The sequence below is a fragment of the Falco punctatus genome (assembly GCF_963210335.1).
Source record: "Falco punctatus genome assembly, chromosome: 4".
NCBI lineage: Eukaryota > Metazoa > Chordata > Aves > Falconiformes > Falconidae > Falco > Falco punctatus.
Window position 1 is genome coordinate 29,408,729 of NC_137583.1, and position 20,915 is coordinate 29,429,643.

The 20,915-nt window shown below is 57.6% G+C and overlaps 1 protein-coding gene across 8 annotated transcripts in view; it reads left to right on the forward strand.

Annotated features, from left to right (window-relative positions):
- TNRC18 (trinucleotide repeat containing 18) overlaps positions 1 to 20,915 on the forward strand; it is a 58,517-nt gene that overhangs the window by 7,173 nt on the left and 30,429 nt on the right. For 7 of the 8 annotated variants that reach the window (XM_080383857.1, XM_080383856.1, XM_080383851.1 and 4 more), the window contains exons 3-9: positions 11,993 to 12,118; positions 12,567 to 14,369; positions 17,627 to 17,729; positions 18,140 to 18,345; positions 18,563 to 18,709; positions 19,227 to 19,411; positions 20,183 to 20,606. In XM_080383857.1, coding sequence (XP_080239983.1) covers positions 11,993 to 12,118; positions 12,567 to 14,369; positions 17,627 to 17,729; positions 18,140 to 18,345; positions 18,563 to 18,709; positions 19,227 to 19,411; positions 20,183 to 20,606 — 2,994 coding nt within the window. Of the gene's footprint in view, positions 1 to 4,891; positions 8,285 to 11,992; positions 12,119 to 12,566; positions 14,370 to 17,626; positions 17,730 to 18,139; positions 18,346 to 18,562; positions 18,710 to 19,226; positions 19,412 to 20,182; positions 20,607 to 20,915 lie in introns of those variants that run through there. The other variant, XM_080383858.1, reaches the window with a different exon arrangement.

Consider the following 20,915-nt stretch of genomic DNA (forward strand, 5'->3'; position numbering starts at 1 on the left):
GGCTGCGACCGGCGGGAGGGTGTCGGATCACCTCCTTCAGCTGGGGTGAGCGCCCGACGAGTTGAAACAAGGCCCCGTGTGTTTTCGGCGTGTGCTAAACTGGTCCAGTTCAAGCTTGGGGTGGGAGGTGGTGCAGGGAATTGGGGCCAGCCTGGCATGTGCTGACACGAAAGCTGCCTTGCCGGGACGGAGACGTTGGCTGGGGTTAGGTAACGTGATCCAGCATCGCCTGCTCGAGGTGCCGAGGACAAGGGAGGGCTTTGTTCTGCCTGGCTGCTGCAAGGGAGAGCACGGTGCGCCCTGAACCACCCGAAAATGCAGGCGGGGTTGGGGAAGGTGAGGAGCCGAGAGCAGCCCCCAGCTCCCTGCCCGCGGCGCTGGGGTGAGGGAGCGGCGCTGCGTCCAGCTGCAGCAGCCCCTGGCTGGCTTTTCCAGCTGGGGATGGTCTTTAAAAAGCAAAATTCGGGAGGGGAGTGCTCCGGCGTGGCTGCCCCACAGGGTGGTGCCTCTCCCTGGTATGAGGGTTTGGGGGTTTCCTTCTTCCCGTGTTTCCTCCCAGCCCCTCATTCCGGGATGGCACAGCTGGATGTCTGCAGGCATCGCGACTGGCTGGGGAGAAACACCGTCTCGCTCTGCTATTTATTTGCTTTGCTTATCATTTGCTGCTCTCCAGCTCTTGAACTGCCAAGGGGATGGCAGCCACACAAACCCTTTATACCCGTCCCCGCCGGCGCTGCCGGGGAGGATGGCGTGGCAGGGGCCCTGCCGTACGGCAGCGCCGCAGCGGTGACAGTTGGGCTCTCTCCCCACGCCGCGAGGATCAGCTGTTGGGTGCACAATATGCTCCGTTTTTCCTCTCCAGCTGTTGTCGCTGATGGTTATGGGAAGTGAAAGGTAGTTGCCAGTTTGGTATCTCTAAATCAGGGAGGTGATGGGCAGGAAGGAGGGGGGGAGGGAGGGTTCGCTGTGTCTGAGGCTGGGTTTTGTTTAAATCCAGGGAGACTTGAAAGAGTGGCAAAAGGATTGAAGTGACCTTGGGAGTAAATTTTATTGCCAGCGTAGCAGTGGCTGAAGAGCCATTTTGAGGGAGCTGGATGCAGGCAGGCGAGCCGAACATGGTGGGCTCGGAGCAGCGTGGTGTGTTCAGGAGGGATTGTGCCTTTTTGGAGGAGTAACAGCGATGTTAAGGCGCTCAGCCCTGTCTCTCTGGATCTGTATCCCCGGCAACTTCTGCAGAGGTTGCTCTTGCTTCTGCTGCCATCCATCTTACCCTGCCGCGCTGCTGCGAGCAAAGAGCCTTTTTTAATGTTTGGTGGTTAGATGTATTGCCCGTGCTTCCCTTTCTGCCCCTGATTCCTTCTCAGCAGAATTCCCTGTGGCTTGAATATGCTTTTAATACATTTGCTTTAATTGCTTTTAATTAAAAAAAAAATAAAAATAATTGAAATGGCCAGCGTGCTTAGGAGGGAGGGTTTTGAAGGGATTTGGCTCTTTGCTGCTTGCCGGCAGTGCCGGTAGTGGTGTGTGAATGAAATAGCCCCCGTGCTATCGCCGCGTGGCGTGTGTAATTCGGGTGTTTGGTGTCCCGGTGTGCTGGGTGGGGAGGCATCCCACATGCCGTGTCACTTGTGAGCCAAGCGGGTAATACTGCAGCAAGTAAAGATCCGGAAAGGCGAGTACGGATGAGTGCAGGCACCTTCCCAGGGTGCCGGTGGAAGCCCAGTAACACCTTTCTCCTGGCTGTGCTCCACCGGGCGGGCACACCGGGCGGGCACACTGGGTACACCGTGCCAGGCTCCCAGCGTGTGCCGTGTGTGGAGTGCCGGGGTTTCCCTTTGCAATCCCAGCGCTACAGCGGGGCTTTCTCCCTAATGAGATTAGCGGCACAAAGCGGTGATTCTTCTGCTGCTTTTAATGGATGTTCGGGGTTTGTGTGGGATCGGAAATTCCGACTTGCATCAGATGAGCCCTCTCTCTGACTGTTTTGTGGACAGATCTTCCTTTCCTCGACTTCAGGGCTGACATTCGTATCGGTATAAGTGTTTTAGGCTTTCCTCTCCTGCTCCCCTCTGCCTCCCCTCCTTCTCAGCCCCTGTCATGGTGAATTTTATCTTCTTCCCTGCGCTTCCATCTTGTGGAAGACACGAAAGCTCAGTGGCCTTCCCAGGCCAAGCTAAATGCAGCTGGGAGGAAGGAGAAATGCAAAAGTCACTCTTGAATCATTGTTGTAGGTGCTTCTCTGTCTCCCTAGTTGAGATGTGCAAACACATATGTGTGCATATATATATATATATATACACATACATACACAGGGCATCTGTCTAGTGCTTCACCTGATGGAGGGCTGTCTGTCCCTGCCTTGTGACATGTAGGGGCCAGGCTGGCAATTTTTCAAGAGCCCAAGGGCTGTGCTTCAGTTTGAATACAGATTTGTATAATTCATCAGGAATTAACCGCACCGCCATAATATTTGCCTCTGTGTTTATCTCCCATTGTTGGCAGCGGGGAGGTGCGTGGGGTTGGGCGTTTGCCGGCCGCAGAGACCCCTTCGCTTCACGGTTTGGCACTTTGCAGTGCATGGGCTGATGCTCAGGAGGATGTAGGGAGGAACCGCTGGAAGGGAAAAGGGCTGAATGTGGGGTTGGGAGGAAGGGCTGGGCACAGGCTGAGCTTCTCAGCCTGGTTTCCTAAGGAAAAGAGGCTTATGGGATTGTGCTCCATCTGTGGATCTCCTTCTTCCACCCCCAGATGTCTGCAGCCCGTTGCTGAATTTCTCCTGGAGTGGTTTTGGTCCCTGCAGATGCTGGATGTCAGCACTGGCCGCTGGGAGAGGGATGCGTTTGCCCCTGTGGCACACAGAGCGGTACATGAGGGTCCTCCGGCTTCACCTTGCACTTACCCCATCCTGGCCATGCCATATCCAAGCGGGATTCGTGAAGCCAGAGGTGATCGAGCACAGTTGGGTCCCCGGTGATGTCCTCGCTCCCATGCTGGGGTGTTTCTTACTGCTGGGACCCTCGTGTTGGGCGGTGGTTGCTGCCTGTTTGCTGAGCATGCATGTTGTGGTGTTGAGATCTGAGCAGGGTGCTGTGCTCTCTGTGCCTCAGTTTCCCCTTGCAGTGCCACCCCGCTTTACAAGGTGCCCTGAGAGGGGCTGAGCCATGGCACTCGCTTTTCAAACAAGAAGTTTTAAAATAAGCAGCGATGGAGGCTGCGTCTCCCAGGGCTCTGAGTTATTCCGACTCGTGCTGACTGCACCTGGCAGAAGCCTGGGAGCCAAAAAAACCCCACATCCAGCTGCCACTGCCCCACCAGATGTTAGTGATGGGGTGACTGCTTGGGTTTCGGTGGTGGCCCTCTCAGCAGAGCAGATTGAGCTGCAATGGAGAGGCCACCTCGCTCTAGGCCTGGTGAAACCAATGGCTTGGGGCAGTCCCCAGCTTGGGGACTTGTATTTGGGTCACCTGATTTCTGGAGGAAGGGATGAGATGAGCAGCCCAGGTCTGGCACCATGTGGGCTTGGCTTTGCAGAATCATGGGATCATAGAATTGTTTGGGTTGGAAGGGACCTTAAAGACCACCTAGTTCCAGCCCCCTGCCACGGGCAGGGCCCCCTCCCCCCAGCCCAGGGTGCCCCCAGCCCCGTCCAGCCTGGCCTTGAGCCCTGCCAGGGATGGGGCACCCACAGCTGCTCTGGGCAGCCTGGGCCAGCGCCTCGCCACCCTCAGGGTAAAGAATTCCTGCTGAGGCTCCTTCTGGCACACCTGGGCATGGGCCCACTGGGGACTGTCCTGGCTGCCACCCCTTACCGTTCTGGATGGGGGGACAGGCAGGGATGAACCTGGGGGCAATCCCGTGGTGGCCTCCCACCCCACGCAGAGGGAAGGCAGCCAGGGCAGCTGTGGGCAGCAATGGGCAGCCGAGGGGACGAGTGGGCAGGTGGCATTCACCTTCTGGTGGGTGCCCCGGAGCGTGTCTGTGGGGCTGGCTGCTGCCCATCACGCAGCGGTGTTTAATTTCTCAATGGGAGAGCAGGGAGATAATGCTGCACGGTCCCATTTAACCTGCTGGTGACCTGGTCTTAAGTCATTGTGGCTGAAAATAGACCGTGTTCCCTCCAGGGCACAGCTAATGGCGCTGGGAAAGCTGGGATCTCTCTTTGAAGGCTGATTTAATTGCTGCTGGCAGGCACTCGGTGCAGGTGATGTGGGGACCGGCACCCGTGCCATCCCACAGTAACCTCCCCCCACCAAGTGCCTGTAGCTCTGCTGGCTCTGGCAGTGAAGGGTAATCAGCTTGTTTCTAATGAAGGCATGGGACAGCGGCTCTGCGCTGGTGCATGGGTGTCCCTGCGTTAGTTGCACGGGCAGGGCTCGGCATGGGTGGAGCTGCGGCTTGCTTGTTTGCATCGCATCTTCTGCCCTGAGATTGGATAATTTAAAATAATTTTTTTTTTTTTAATGGAGTGGGTTAAATTTCTGTGCTTAGGAAGGAGGGGGCGCACCTGCAACGACAGTGTGTGCCCAGTGCCAGGAGCAGAGTCAGCCCTAGAGCCCCTGCGCTGGCCACCAGTGGCTGGAGGGTCTTCACCGTGATGAAGGATGGACCAGAGCAAAGCCATTTTGATGCTGTCCTAGAAAATCAGGAGAGGAGGGCGAGGCTACGATCTAGCAACTAGGTTCTGTGTTCCTGGGGATTCTGCTAATCAGTCTGAGAGTTAAAATTACTAATTTTTAATGTCCACACAGCGTCTTAGGAAATGTGGAGCTGCAGACCCCACTGAGTCACTCCTTGCCATTTCAGGAAAGCTGAGCGGTTGTGTAGTGAGAGCCTGGAGGTTTTGGTGGACCCCTGTTGGGGTGTCAGGTTTAATTATGCCAGCAGAAAGGGAGACACATCCAGTATGGTGGGAGATTTCAGGCTGGGGGAGCAGAGAAGCTTCCGCTGTAGCAGCCGGCGGTGACCCAGGAGTGTTGACACTGGTTGGAGTGTTTGTGCGTCAGGATTCCTGTGGGACCGGGTCGGTGCTTCCCAGGCCACGCGTTTCAGGCTGTGCAGACCAGCTGCACATCATGTCGGGGGTCCCAGTGGGGTGGTTTCTATCCTGGCCCCTCCAGCGGGAGGAAGAGCCACCTTCCCTCTGCCAGAGGGATCTGTGTTCTCACCCGGGTGGCTTCTCACTTGTGACCTTGCAGGAGATCTTCTGGGCATCTTAGTGGTGTCCTTCTGCTGTGGCCTCAAGCCCTGAAGCACAGGTGTACCTTGGGTTTTATTCGCTTTGTTGCATGGTGGAAACAGTCTGCCAGATGCTGAGGGCAGAGCCAGGGTGTGAGCACCGGTCCCTTGAGCCCTTGGAACCACTTCTCATTTTCTCCTCCTCTGCCATCTCCAGGACTGTTCCAGCTCCTGGGCAAGGAGGAGGTGAGCAGTAGGGCTCAGCCTGATGATACTTAATTGCACAGAGGCGGGGAACCCCCCGTGCCCTGTGCACACACCCTGCGCTTTGGTGTCCCTTGGCTGCGGGGTGCCTGGCAGCATGGTGATCCATCGTGGGGGCAGCACGGCAGTGAAATCACGGCACGCATCGGCACGGCATCGGCACAGGCTAATGGCTGCGGGAGGGCTCCTTGGAAACCCAGTAGGAACGCGCAGTGTTCCTGTGCTGACGCAGCTGCGAGCAATAGTAAATATTGAGCAAGAGCCACTTAAAAATAAAGCAGCCTGGACACAGATTTCCACGTGGAATAAAATAAAATTAAAAGAAACAATAGAGAGCTGTGCTGCGCTGGGGGGAACTCGCCTTGGCTTTTGAAGTAGTGATTTTTGCAGCTGAAGGAAAGCAGCGCAGCTGTGTTTGAGCTGGTGAGGGCTGGGAGCGTGCCCCCCCCCCCCCACACACACACACCCACCAGAGGATGCTTCTCTGAGCTTGCTGGGGCCCTTAGAAGATTAAACAGGGAGTTAAATTGACCTGGCTGTTCTGGACCTGGGGGATGAGATTGAAGGCCTTCAGGGGACGTGGAGAATCGAGACTGTAAAATAAGACTTTGAAGCAACTGCCAGCAGCATGACATGGGGCGTAAATACGGCAGGGTGAGCTTTTGGGGTGGCAGGTGCTGGGCTGTGGTAGCAGCAGCAGCCTGGGGCTGTGGGGACAGGGATGGGGACCGGCTGCTGCTGCCTCCAGGCGCATCTTGTCTGGGGACTTTGGTTCCAGCCTGGCCTGTTCCAGGGCTCGTATTGTTGGCGTCTTTTGCGTGGCATAGTCAAGGTGGCTCTGGTGCCTTGGGTGTCACTGGAGCTGCCCTGGCAGGTAGGGAAGGAGGTGGCAAAGATTTACACTATCAGCGCTCTGGCTCTCAGCTGATTGCAGCCATAAATGTGTGCATGGGAAATAGCCACGGCCGTGCCTCGCTGTGCTGCGTGCCCCTGTGGCATGGGGCAGAGGTGTGGAGGTGTGTGCTGGAGGCAGGGAGAGCTAAAAGAGTCTCTCCCTGGAAGCTGCTACTTCTGCAGGATCAGGGATGCACCGATGGGAGTGAGCACGGACAGCTGGTGCTGGTGTGGTGGCCGCCCTGCCGGTGGTGGAGGGGGCCCCAGGGGCGCTGGTGCCCAGGGAGTACTTGCTGTGCTTGTACTTCTCCTGGTTCCCCTCCATCCCTGCCGGGGAAAGGCAACTCATGAGGATGTAAGCATTTATCCAGCTGTTTGTGGTATGGACTGCTGTCCCAGTTGGCTGCCTGCGAGGCACTGTGAGCTGGACTGGGGAAGAGGTGACCGTGCTCCCGGCCAAGGGCGGCTGTGGCTCCTGCTCTGTGCCAGACCTCAGCCAGCTGAGACCCCGCCGGCAACAGGGCTGCACATCTCCCTTGGGTGCTCGGAGTAGAAAACACCCCAAGGAAATAAACCCACAGGCTCGCTGCTGTGTTTCCCAGCCGCTCTGGGCTTGGACCAGGGGGACCACGGGGCCAGACTTTTCATCTCGGGCCCCTCTGTGGCCGCAGCCCCTTGCAGAGCGCTGCGTGGTGCCAGCCTGCTTCCTGGCACTGTCTCTGTGTCACGGCCGGCGGTTGGGAGTATTTCATAAGTGGCAGAAACCCGTAACGGGCAGATGGGGCCGATGGGGGAGTTACTTCACTTCTCCCGGAGCACTGGAGGTTGCCGGTCTCCTGGTGACAGGACTGTGGCTTCTCAGGCAAGGATGGCTCATGCCTGGGGCTCGGCTTCAGGGTGCGCTTTGCAGCCGGCAGTGCGTGTGGCCACCTGCTCGCCTGTCCGGGCCAGCGGGGCTGTGACACAGCTGTGTCCTCATGTGATTCCCTTCGAGGTGACAGTCGAGGTGACAGCACGGACCTGAGAGCTGTCCCAGGGCACGAGCAGAGGCTTTGTGTGTGCTGCTTCTCCCTAGTGTGTCAGTGCTGCCAGCTGGTTTGGAGCACACGGAGCTGAACCGGGAGGGTGAATTCCCTGTTGAAGGGTGCCTTTTGCTCCTGCTTGCTGTCCTTGACCCACCACGGGTGCCCCAGTGAGCTGTCACCTCTGCACTGGGTCAGCAGCCAGCATGGAGGGCAGCATGGGGATGCCATGAAGGTACCAGCCGGTTGCCTGCGGCCAGGCTGGTGTGGAGCAGCTTTCCCAGCACTGGCGCACGCACATGTCACATCAGGCATGTAGCCTGGTTTGTTGGCCAGAGCCGTGTCCACAGGGGAGGTGCGTTCAGCTCCAGCATGTCCCTTCCAGCATGTCCCCCTCCTGCCTGGCTCTTTCACAACCCAGGCTTGGCTGACTCGTCCAGCTGGGGCTGAATTTCAGGCCTGGGGACTAGGGGGGGTGAGGCAGAGAGAGCCCACGGGTTCTGAGCTTTGGGCAACCAGCAGCACGTGGCAGCTCACTGGGCTTTGGGCATGCCTGCCTACTTCTGCCCGGCGATGTTTTCTGGTGGCTCCCTCCCCCGCGGGGAGCTTCGGGCAAAGCCCGAGTGGGCTGAGCACACGTGGGGCCCGTTTCCCTCCCGCTTCCCCCAGCACGACCGACCTCCGGCCCCCAGACGTTTGGCATGCGGTTTGTGCGGTAGCTGGTATCTCATCTCCCCATCAGTCACATCCCCTCTCTGTGGTGAGTCACCCGGCCATACCTCTTCCCCCGCCCCCCAGCCTGCTCCATGCCATTTTGGGGAGTTGAGCAAAGATGAAGAAGATGTTTTCAACTGGGCTGACACATCTGCACCCGCCAAGTTCCTCTAATAACAGCCCTTAGTGATTTATGTCTCAATTGTGCAAAGCAGGTATGTTTTATCATCTTGGAAGGAGGGGGACGGGTGTGTGTGTCCCCTCCATGCCCATCCGCTGCACCCACTGGAGCATCACGGGGGGAGCTGAGCAGGGACCTGCATTTTGGCTGCTGGCTCTTGCCTTCCTGCAGGGTGAAAGTGGCTTGAGTGGCAATCTTTGTGCCCCTTAAACCCTTTTACCCTCCGAGCTGGGCTGCTTTGGATCATGTGTGCCCATGCTGCCAAAACACTGGTGTGAGATTTGTGTTAGTGGTGCCTTTCCCAGGCGGCCAGAGGCTGTGCTGATGGGCACGCGTGTTTGGTGTGGCGTGGCTTGGCAGGGAAGGGGGGCACAGCCAGTTGGGGCTAGCAGCGCTGCCAACTCGCACCTCGTCGCCTGTGCTGCCATGCCAGCCCGCCTCTGGGCAAGCAGGCGGCTGGAGGAGCGTGGCTCAGCCTGCTGAGACCTGTCGGCATGTCCCTGGGCAAAGCGGATCTTGCGCTGGTTCAGCAAACGCTCTGGCCTCAGGCAGATGGAGATGGTTGTGGTTTCCCCCTTTCCCCTCCCTTTCTCCTGGCAGCAGCCCATGGTTGGGGTGAGCTGTGTGTTGCTCACTGCGGTAGAGTTTCTCCCCTTGGCATCGCTTTCTGGCGCGGAGATCCAAGGAGGGAGCGACTTGCCCGCGGCCGCCTCCTGCAAATGCAGCTACTTAGTGCGTGGAGGAGCCGCTTCACCTCCGGGTCCTGCCTGAGGGAGTGGGGCAGCAAGTTTAGGGCTGTGCGTGAGTCTTAGGCCAGCCCGTCAGCACTGCTGCTGGAGGGCTGTATGGAGGAAGGGGTGCTCCGGCATTGCCTTGAGGTTGGATTTGCATTGGGTTCATCCCCAGGAAGGCTGTGGCTCGAGTCCGGCTCTGACTCCTGGCGGGGCAGAGGCCAGGTAAATACAGCCCGGGCGGCTTCTCCTCCAGGCACTTAGCAAGGGAAAACGGTGTCGCTGGCAAACCCAAGGCTGGGGTTTGGGTGGCTCTCTGGTTTTGCTGCTGGTCAGCTGGGTCATGCAGGCAAGTCTTTGCACCTGCCCGTGCCTCAGTTTCTCCACTAGCAAAGCTTTGGGCTGTGCTTTGAGATCCAGTGCTGGGCTTATGCCTCCCCTAGGAGCAATGCTGCTGCCGTGGCTGGTGGGATGCGCTGGGAAGGGCTGCCCGGTGCCAGGTGGCTTTGGGGCTTGGCTGGTGGCATCAGCTCAGTTGTACTGCTGCTGCTTCCCAGCTGGGGTGGCTGACACAGCCCTGCAGGGTCCCCTGCCTGTCCACCTGAACCTGTCCCCAACTTGGGCTGCACATGGAACCACTTGTTACTGCTCTGCTCCCTGCTTCAGCACAGGAGCTAGAAAACCTCTGTGATGGCTCATCTTATGCTGGGCAGCTGGAGAGGATTTCTTCTGCCCTTCAGCCACTGTCATCCCACAGTTCCTCGTCCTCTTGTTCTTTCGGCTGACCTTCCTCCTCCTCCTGCAGCCCTGGGCTGAGGCTGGGTCCCTGTGGGGGGATGTGATAAAGCTGATTGCAGAGGAAGCCCCAGAGCGTTTGGGGCTAAGGGTGACCCTGAGTTATCCCTGGGTAGGATAAGATGCCAACAGGCAGGGAGCTGCCCCAGTAGGACCAGGAATGTCACTGGTACCAAAATGCCTCTTTGGGTACCAGTAGCTTAAGCTGTGTGCACCTGTGTCCCTGTGCTGGGTGGCAGGGCCGGATTGTGTCCCCTTCCTGGAGCTCGGCAGGTGGCTTCATGTCCTTGCACCATCTGCGAGTGGGGACAGGCCATGAGCACCTGTGCACGGCAGTGTCTGCAGCGTGGGATGTGTCTCACCATGATCTCCATGCAGGTGCTCTCGCCTGCTGCAGTGGCTGCAGCTGGGATCAAGGTCTGGCTGGGAGAAGGGACTCACGTGGGGATGTCTGGGGCCGGGGCCGCGGGGCTGATGTGGCATGGGGTGCTCCAGGGGGGTTGCCATGCTGTAACCATGTGCTGTGCCAGATGGGACTCGCGTTCCCTCAGAAATGTGTTGCTCCTGCTCCAGATGCTGGCTCAGTGCCAGCCCAGCCGTGCCAGAGCAGCGCGGTGGAGGTGGCGCGGCCGAGACAAACATGCTGTGGTGTGGAACTGCTCACAGCTAAGCCAGGGTAGGTGCTCCTGGGGGCTCCCCAGCGTTCTCCAGCCCTGGAATAAGAAAAGGTGTTTGGAAATCCTCCACAGTGAATGTTTTGGGGTTACCAAGGAGAGGTGTGAATGTGGTGCATGCTCAGTGTCTTGAAAGCACCCTGCATGGGATTAAATTGCAAGTTTCACCTGCTGGGAACGGGCTCTGCATTGAACTTCATGGGCACAGCAGCTCCCCTGGTCCTGCTGCTGGAGGGTTGGCGTGTGCGGGTGATGCTGCTGGGATCTGTCGGGCGATGGATCTGGGCCAGGAGCTGCGCGGAGCACCGCGTTGGTGAGGCACATATGCCGGGATGCAAACATGTATGCGAAAGAGATCCTGGCTGTCTAAATAATGTGAAATATTGACTAGCTCTCGCAGATGGTGCTCCACGTGCAGCTTTGGGGACTGAACTTCTCTGTCTCCCCTTGGGTTTTGGTGTGATGTTGTTTTGATCCAGTTGGATGCTGGACTCTTGACAAACTTGTTGCCTGGTTGCTTTCAGTGGGATTGTTGAACCTGGGGGAAGCTGATTGCTGATGGGTTCTGAGGGGACAGAGGGAGGGTTGCAGCGGGCTTGACTGGCTCCTTCACGCTCTCCTGCTGGCTTTTCCTTGTTTTTGAAATGAGGCGCCGACTGGGATGCTGGTTCTCGCAGGGCGCTGGGTTTGTCGTGGGGCTCGGGTGGCGGTTGGTGGCAGTGTTGCAGAGGAATTGCTGCCTCTAGCCACGAGCTTGTGCTCTTGCCGCTATTACGGTAATTGTATTCACTGATGAAATCCTGATGATGATTATTTGCCTGAGAACGTTGCTGGGGGGCCCACTCTTGGAGAGGGCCCCCGTATCCAGGACATAATCCAGACCGCTGGCAGCAGGGCCTCAGGGACACACTGCTTTTGTATCAGCTTGTGGATGGGTGGCAGGTTTTCTGCTGTGTTTTGCCTTCCTCCGGGATACAAGATGCTGGTTTTGGATATGTGAAACTATGTTTTGTGTGAGCTGCTGTGGAGGATGCTCTGGTGTTTTCCCATAGCCCATACCCAGTGCTGGGCAGCTGCAGTGGGGACGGGCTGTACTGGCAAAGCTATGCTGGCAAGAGGATCTTATTGCTGCTCGGGAAGCATACTGGGGAGTGCCCTCACCCACAGGTCACTGTAACGGTGATAAAACAGCTGATCAGCCAGGTGGTTAGGTCATTCAGCCTTCAGATTTAAGGCTCTGCTCAGAAAGCAGCACGCTGCGTTTGCAGCCCACCAGCTACAAAGTTAGACCCTGCAGAGGTGCGAGGGATGTGGTGGGAGACCCGCAGTGGGGGGTCAGTGCCTGAAGCGGGGCTCCCGAGCAGCGCTCCCCGCCGTGGGCTGTGTGTGGTGTGCCTTGCGGCGTGTGTCCTTGCAGCCGCTGCTCCTGGCGCATGCGGGACCGACAGCCACAACAGTCTGTGCTTCTGCGGGGCTCGTTCCAAGGCAGCGTGCCGCTTGGGCTGAAACATGTTTCCCTCTTCTGTTTCCCATTTTCTGCAGGCTTTTCCCATCTGCCTAATGGGCTCTACCCGTCGTACATTCCCCTGAGCCACCTCGAGCCCCCCAGCGCCGGCAGTCCTCTCCTGGCCCAGCTGGGTCAGCACAGCCTCTTCGAGTCGCAGAAAGGTGAGTCTGCGTCCCCGCGCACCCTTTCCTTTGGTCACCCCTGGGTGCTCGCCCTGTCCTTTGGGCTTGATGGGATGCTGGAGCTGCGAGATACTGGGATGTTGAGGGTGAAGAGCAGGAACCCCCTGAAGTTATCATCCAGGGATGTTTCCTGGTCTTAGCAGGACCAAGGTCTTGGATGTGGCAGTGCTGTAGGGAACCTGGCCAGGTCCTTCCTTGAAACCCCCATGTGCTGCAGCATCGCCTGGCTCAGCATGTCAGGGACAGGGCTGTCCTGTGTCCCACCTGGGCCACGTGGAACCTGCCTGGTCTCCTCTGCCCTTGTCCTTCCTGGCCGTGTCTGAGGCATCCATGAAACGTGTTCCTTCCTGGTTTGCCACCTCTCACCTCTGAGTAAGACTGAAGGTGTTGGAGGCCTGTGATGATTTTGTTTGCTTTTGCTCTGCAGATGGGTTCTACCTGTCCAGCCACGCGGGCCAGTCCGCTTTGCACCCGCAGCCTCCCCTCTCAAGGACTGCGGGCAGCCACACATCGAGCACTTTGCTGCGGGAGAAGGACCTTGGGCAGCTGCACAAGAGCTCGAAAGAAGGCCTGAAAGACCCTGGTGGGAAGGAGCGGGCATGCCGGAGTGATTTGTCCCTACCCTTTGCCAAGAAGGAGGGCAAGCCAAAGGAGGAGCCCCGGCCCCGCAGCGTGGTAGACCTCACACAGGACACCAAACCCGACAGTGACCGGAAAGTGAGCGTGGTGGAGAAGGCGGTGAAGGTCGGTGAGCGTCTCTCACCGTTCCTGGCTGAGCACATGCCAAATCGGGGCGCGGGCAGTGGGGAACCCAAGTCCAAGAACCCGCTGCAGAGCTCTTCCCTCAGCAACTGCAATGGAGGCGGGGACCCCATGCTGAAGGTCCTGGGTGCCGAGCAGGACCGCTGTGCCAAGGATCCCGCTCGGCACGATGAGAACATGAGGCCTTCTGCGCACGCCCATGCTGAGCGGCTGAAGCGGGGGGAGCCCCTCCTGCCCTCCGTGGGTGCTTTGCACGTCTCCTGCAGCTGCCCATCCCCGCACCCCTCGCAGCCGGGGAAGATGACGCCGGCCACAACATTCCCTCCGCAGCCCGTCCATTCTAGCATGTACACCATCTTCCCGCCGGCCAAGGAGCTGGGGAGGGAGCACAAAGTCATCGCCCCCACCTTCGTGCCTTCGGTCGAAGCTTACGACGAGCGGAGCGGGCCCATCCAAATCGCCTCACAGGCCCGTGACAACAAGGTGAAGGACAAGGACCTCGGCAAGGTGGGGGTGCTGCAGTCGCCCACGGAGCGGTGCCTCGCGGATGCCTCCCGCACGCTCTTGTCCCAGGACTTTTCTTGCCACAGCGATGCCAAAAGGATGGAGGCTCTGAGGGAGAAGGGCTCAGTGATCAGGGCGAACTCCATGGCACTGAAGAGACAGGTCACTTCGGAGCCCTTCCTCAACCGGCCGGGGCTGGGCTCTCCGGAGAGCAGGGAGTTCCTGGCCTCCAAGGACTTGCTGAAGCCAAGTCCAGAGGCAGAGCATCGACCCTGTGAGCGGGACCGCTTCCAGCGATCCAGCTCCAAAGAAGCGGCAAAGGTCTACGGCACTTTGGACTCTTCCCGGCAGCACCTGGACCACGGTCAGCTGAAACCACCCGAGCAGAAGTGGAAGCCCTTTGAGATGGGCAACTTTGCTACTACGCAGATGGCGGTGCTGGCCGCGCAGCACAACCATGTCACCCGGGCAGAGGAGGAAGCCAAGAAGGTCTACCTTGACCCCAGTGGCTTGCCACGGTCCTCAGTGGTGGGCTCGCGGAGCGCTGCAGATGTCCTCCACCCTGCCTCCCACGGCGAGGGGTCGGCCATGCAGAGCCTCATCAAGTACAGCGGCAGCTTTGCCAAGGAGACTGCATCCCGGCAGAGCTGTGGCAAGAAGAGCCCCTTTGGGGGCTTGGGCAACGTGAAGTTGGACTCTTCGCAGCTGGGTGCCTCCAAAGTGCAGCAGCTGCTGTTGCAGCAGCCAGCGAAGCAGCTGAAGAGGGACCCCGAGAGACCCGAGAGTGCCAAATCCTTTGGCCGTGAGAGCATCGGCTCCCAGGGTGAGGTGGAGGTGAGGCACTTGCCTGTTGGCATCGCCGTGGCTGTGGCCCGGCAGAAGGACAACAGCAGCAGCAGCAGCAGCAAACTGGGGCCCAGCTTGGCAGACCGGGATCGCTCGCTGTCTCTCAGCAGCATCAAAGGTAGGTTCCCCACATCTGTCCTTGGGACTTCCCTGCAGGATCTGTTTCCTGGGGAAGCAGCCACCCAGTGCAGGCTGTGTGGCGTGAGCTGAGTTTGGCGTCCTTAGCTCCCTTTGTCTCCCGTTCCCAGCCAAGGGCACGTTGTAAACCACAGCGGGGAGCAAGATGCCCCGTGCAAGAGGGAGTCCCCTTTCCCTGGTTCCATCCCCTCTGTCCATCTCCGAGGACAACCCTTCTCCATGTGTCTGATCCCCGTTAGCAAAGGGAGGGACAGAGAAACCCCTTAATCTACCTTTGTGCTGGTGTTTTAATCTCACAGTTTTGACTTAAGCCAGGGTGCTGGCAGGCGGGGGATGGCTCCGGCCAGCTTGTTGGTGCTCTGCTTGCCTTGTGTAGCAAGATAACGCCTGGGGGCTGCCTAGCACGGGGAGAGCTCTGCTCTGGTGTGCCAAGGAGCCGTGCCAAGGCACATGGCCGGTGAGCAGTGGCTGGGCTTTCTGTTTTTGGCCTTCGCCTTTCCCGTTTTTTCTGCCTTTGCCCCCCTCTCCCAAACCTCGGCAGCGAGAGGCAGTTTCTCTCAGCCAGCAGCCCCTCTCCCCGTTCCCATCGCCTCCCGTCGCCCTCCCCACGGCCCGGCGGGAGCCGACCGAGGACCTCGTGGGCAGCACAGGGAGCTGTTTGTTCAGCCGTTCAATCATCCCAGACCCTCCCAGCTTGCGTTAAATGTAATTTACTGAGCCGAACTAAAAGGCTGCAAACAAGGGTTGAATTCTGGCAGGCCTCCGGGCTCGTTGCTAAGTGATGCAGTTGGCTTTCAGACAGAAAACAAGACTGCTTTTCTCCTCCTCTCGCCCCCCAAATGCTGCCCCCCCTTTGTGTGCCAGGAGATACTCGTCTAATAACATTAGCTTGCTTGCGCTGAGTGGACGGTGCTTGAATGTTTAGACCTTTTAAGAAGGAGAAAGCAGGCTTTAGTTGGCTAATCTGTAGTATTTGGCAAGTAAAATGCAAGTATTTAGTGCCGGGCATTGGTTGCCAAGGAAACGGACCTAAGCCTTTCCTCCATGCATAACTGATTGAATTTTTCTATGCGGTCCGTGCGTCATGTTCATATATATAGACAAAATGATCATTCACTGTCTGGACAATCGTCAGTCTGTACAGAAAAGGGACCGTTCTGTCGGCGGGGTGGGGGCTAGGCGGGAATTAGAGGGATAAGAAAGCTTGTGTGTGTTTGTATGGGGGATGAGAAAAAGATGATAAACCCATCTATAAATAACGGAGCGCAAGTAATGTAGATGGGAGAGGGAGGAGCGGAGATAAAATAACAAATAATGTGTTTCTAATAAAAGGCTAGGGGTGGGGGTCAACTCACCTTGTGCCAAGGAGGGGAGGGGGGCTGTGAGTTGTCCAAGGGCTGCCTCCATACGGCTGACGCTGAAGAGGCAGTTGGGCATTGACTGGGGGATAAATATATAGCAAAAGGGGCTCCAAGGAAGGAAAACCTGGGCTAGAGAGCGGATTTGTGTGCAAGTGAGGATGCTGGCAGAGAGGCAGGGGGGGATGCTGGGGCTCCGGAGGGATTCGCGAGCCCTGGTGCCTTCTGCCATGGAGGCTAGGTAGTAGAACTGAGCCGTGGAGGCTGCATGGCACATTGTTCACTGAGTCGTGGAGAGGCTTGTTGGGGACAGCCACTGCAGGTGGTATCCTGGCAGGCTGCAAGGGAAATGTGGTGACCCTGGGAAGTCCTTTGGGAAGGAAAGGTGTGTGCCAGGTTTTAAAGCATCTTTACTTGCTGCCTGGAGCCCATGGAAGGAGCCTCGGGGAGAGGAGCCGGGAGAGATGTTGTCTTGTTCCTGGATTCCTTCTGACAGTAAAAGCTAAGGGAATTGGAGACTTGACAGCAAAAAAACCCTGGGCTGTCCAGGTTTGTGGAAATACACAGCGGAGCCCTCCTTGAAAAGGCTGCCTGTCAGCAGAATCGACTTGATGTTCTGAGATGCTTTCCTGTGTGCCAAACCTTATCCAGATGGGAGAGCGAGGACCTTGGGAAGGGCTGCCAGGGAGCCAGGGTGCAGCCGTGCAAGGCCGTGCTGCACCACTGAGCCCTGCGGGGTGCAGAGCCATCGCCCGGGCAGGGGATGTGGCAGGGAGGACCGGGAGCTGGGGGGAAGCAGACACCTTCCTCCTGGCCCTGTTAGGTTGGCCGGCTGCTCGCTGCAAGCAGGTTTGAGGTTTAGGAGTGGATCTTATCACCAAAGCATAACGTGGAGAGAGGCGAGAGGGAATTGTGGAAAGAATGCATATGCAAGAAAGAAGCTAGGGAAAAACTAGGGGAAAGCAAGCCTGAAGTCAGGCAGTTGGGGTGAAGACCTCGGATAAAATAAGGGAGAGGTGGCTCCAGTACCTGGTCCTGGCAGGGCCAAGTGAGGCACTGCTCTTTGCTCTTGTGAAGGTGCTTCCTAACCTCTCACAGACACGGCTGCTACCGTACTGGGCTGTATTTGCAAGAGCTGTTCTGATTCTGGACAAGTTGTTTCTCCAGCCAAACATCCAGCCCCGTTTTTTTGGACTCTTGCCCTCATCTGCCATATGTTTCTGCCTCGCCAGACCCTTTCTTGTTGCATGGCTCGGGGACGGGGGGGGGGTGGGTGTAGATTCCCGCCAAGGGGTTGAATTGCAAAACAGAGCGTGCTGGTTTTGTGAGGGTCCATCGTGTTGGTTCTGCCTGTTGCAGAAGGACAGGGATTTGAGGCATATTCGGTGCTCCCAGAGTGATTTACCGGAGCAGAAAGTGCTTCAGAAGGTGCAGAGTTAAAATCCACCCCCTGCAAGATGTGCTAAGCAGGTCTATGTGGTTTGATGCAGGGGTTTAGCTGGAATTGTTGTCTTCTGAGGTGGGAAATCGGCCACTGTCCTAGAGGAAAAATGGTCCGGTTGGTTCTCTTGCTCCCAGGCTGGTGGCTGTCCTGTCCTGGGAGACCAACCTGGCCTGGCGAGTGGGTCCCTTGGTGGCTTGGAGACACAAACTTCAAACCACATGCGCCTGGGTGCTACCAGGAGCTGCCTTAGTGAAAATATCTTGGTCACGTAGACAGCCTTGCCCACTCCTTTAGGACATGAACCTGATACAGTCTTGGGGACAGTGGCATTTGTGTGTGCTGGCTCCCAGGGTACTGTCTCTCTACACCCAGAGGAGAGGGGACAGCTTTCCCTGGGCTGTTTCTTATATCTGGTGGTGCTGGGTTGTCTCTTAGGGCATGGACGCTCAGAAGAAGACTGTGGGGACGAGAGGAGCCGCCACCGGGACAGCCATCTCCTGGCAGGGCGCTTGGAGCGGGATCAGGAAAAGCTGCTCAGGTGAGAGTTGGAGGCAGATGGGGCCTCTTGCCACAGTGCCACAAGCTGTGCTGAAGGACAGGCTGTCTGAAGAGTGGACAGGGTTGCATCCGTCCTGGTGTAGGTGCTGGCCTTGCCGGTGTGGAGAGGAGCACTGGGTGGGGTATCACAGGGTTATAGGCAGATCCTGAATCCGCAGCAGAGCAGACTGCTGCAAATCCATGCCTGCCTCAAAGGACTGGAGAGATGGGATGTTTTATTCTGGACATGACATTAACCACCTCCATCCAGCTTTTCTTGAGTGTCTGACGCTGGTTTGCAAGCATACCCGTTCTGCAGACTGGTCCATAACGCTGGGCTCCTCCAGCCAGGCAGTAATCTGCAGCACTCAGACCCTCTCTCACTCTCTCTCTTGCCTCCTCCATCACCAGAGAGAGCAAGGAGCTGGCAGATTTCGCTCGGATACACCCCTCTGGCTGCGCCACGAACGGTTTGAACTCCAACCTCATGGTGACGGGAGGCCCAGCCTTGGTGGGCTCTGGGCGCTGGTCTGCAGACCCAGCTTCGCACTTGGCAGCCCACCCGTGGCTCCCCAGGACGGGGAGCCCCTCCATGTGGCTGGCCGGCCACCCCTATGGTGAGTGCCCTGGGAGAGGAGGGAGCGATGTGTCCATGGCATGTTCACACTGATGCCATCCAGGGAGAGGTGTTTCTGAGTGCCCAGTGAAGCTGCTGTCTGACCATGGGGGAAAGGGAAGGAGGTTTTTTGGAGCTATCAAATAGCAGATGACTTCTGGCATGGGTAGGAGCTGCCTGCATCCCCTGAGTTGTGACTGTGGTGTTTCTTCTTCCAGGACTTGGTCACCCTTCCCTGCACCAAGGCATGACTCCAGGCTTCCCCCCTGCCATGGGGGGAGCTCTGCCTTCCGCCTACCAGTTTGCCAGAGACCCGCAGTCGGGGCAGCTTGTTGTGATCCCCAGCGAGCACTTGCCACACTTTGGTAAGGATGTGAGCACGGTCCCTGAGGACCGTGCTTTGACAGCTGTGGAGGAAACAGGCTTTGGAGTGGGCTAGATGGGAGTGAATGTACCCTTGGGGACCAGCAGCCACAGCTCTAGCATGGCATGAGCTGGCCACTTGTTAGGTGTGTTTTGGAGATGGAGATGTGTAATCTTAGGCAGTGGCTCCTCATCCCCTGCAGGACCCTGTAGAGTTTGAGTCCTTGGTTAGGACAGTCTACTCGTGGGCTCAGCCAGGGACAGTCAAACCAAGGGTGCCTAGAGAGCAAAGCAAAGTCAGATGGCCCTAGGACCCGTGGGGATAGTGGGAGTGGGGGTGCTGAGGAGAAGGCAGCACACTTTCCCCTCTGCATTTCTGGGTGCGTTTCTGCATAGCCCGGTGTTTGGCATTCCCCACACCCTGGGACTGGGGTAGAGACACTTGGTCTGATTGATCCTGAATCCCCTAACCATCCCCATCCTCCTGCCTCCCTGACTGCATCCCTGCTCATTCCCCAGCGGAGCTGATGGACCGGGCGCCCCCGCTGTGGCCCGCCATGTACCCCCCAACCAGGAGCTCCCTCCAGCACGCTCACCAGCTCCAGCTCCTCTCTCATCAGCAGCTGCTGCGGCAGCACGAGCTGTACATCCTGCAACAACAAGCAGCCCACGCCATGGAGCTACAGAGGAGTGCCCAGCTCGTGGTATGTTTTCAAGAGCTTCTTGCTTGGGCATGAAATAAGCCTGAAGCTGGAGTGTTGGTGGGGAAAGAGCAGCTGTGCCTGCGTTGCAAGTGTGCTGCAAGGATATGGATGCATTGAGTGATCCTGGCCTGGTCCCTGGGGTGTGAGGCTTTCAGTGCATCCTGCACAGTTAGGGTGGGTTTTGGAGGGATTTGGTGTATAGCCATTGAGCAGTGCTGTTGGGAGGGCTGCCCAGCAGCAGTGTGACTGTAATTCCTTCCCTAGGGATGTCTCTGTTCAGTTGAGTGGTTTCATCCGTGGTCACCTCCAAACAAACCTCCTGAGTGGCTCGGAGAAGCAGCTGCAATACTGGCAGCAGCCATGCTGGGTCTTGGAGCCAGCTCCCATTCACCAAACAATTTTGGAAGTTGTGAGCTTTCATTTGGGTGTTCTACACCCATTTAATTTTTACAGTGGTCATCTGGTTTTCAGCCTTCATTTTGCGTGTGTGCTTGTTAGGCTGGAGGCTTAGACATAGAAGTGGTTTGCTTTGGTTGCAAATGAAAGCTGAGATACCCTTCACATGACTCCTGGAGCTGAGAATTTGTAAAGCAGGCTATCACAGATCAGTGTCATCCTCCATCAGATTGGTCTTAAAATGGTGTTGCGTCAGGTGTTTTATTGCAGTGCATATTTGATAAGACCATGTTTTGGTCTTGCTAGGTGGTAGACCTGTACCGCTTTCCAAGAGCAGGTAGAGATGTGCTGAGTTTTGCTCTGTTCTTGTCGCAGGAGAGATTGAAGGCGAACGAGCAGCGTGCAGATATGGAAGAGAAGGTGACGAAACGGAGCCTGGACAGTGCCAAATCAGGCCTTTCCTCCTCTGCCTCGGGACTGGTGCACCGAAAACCACCCATGCTGTCTCCTAGCACCTCCACGTCCTACAGCAAGGCTGTGAGTCCACCTCCCCTCTCTCCCAGGGCCTCACCCGTGTCTGTGCTCAAAGCTGAGGTGATCCAAAAGATGGAGGAGCCACCTTCGCAGCCAGCCTACTCCTACCCTGCCACCCCCAGCTCCCATCCTTCCAGCCCGCCCCCCGCCTCTCCACCCCCTGCCCCTGCCATCCCTCCAAAGGAAGAGGCACCCGAGACTGTGGAGAAGAAAGACCTGGAGCTGGAAAAAGAGGCTGCTGGTCCATATCAGGCCTTGTTCCCAGGTAAGAGAGCCCTGCTTTAGAAGAGTCCTGTTGTGTTTGTGCCTGCCTCCCTTTTTCTGCTTGGCTCTTTCCTGCTTCCATCCCTTCCCCTAGAGAAAACCACTTAGCTCCTCTAAAAGGGGGGAGGCAAGGACCAGGGGTGGTTTGATGGACTAGGATTAATGTCTGGGTCATAGGGGCACCTAGGGCTGTAGACTGTCTTCTTCCCTTGGGTCAAGCCTGGGTTGGTTCCTCCAGGGCTGAAGCCTCACGGGAAAGGATGGGAGAGGCAGATGTCTCTCCAGTTGCAGGAGAGTGCTGGAAAGGTGC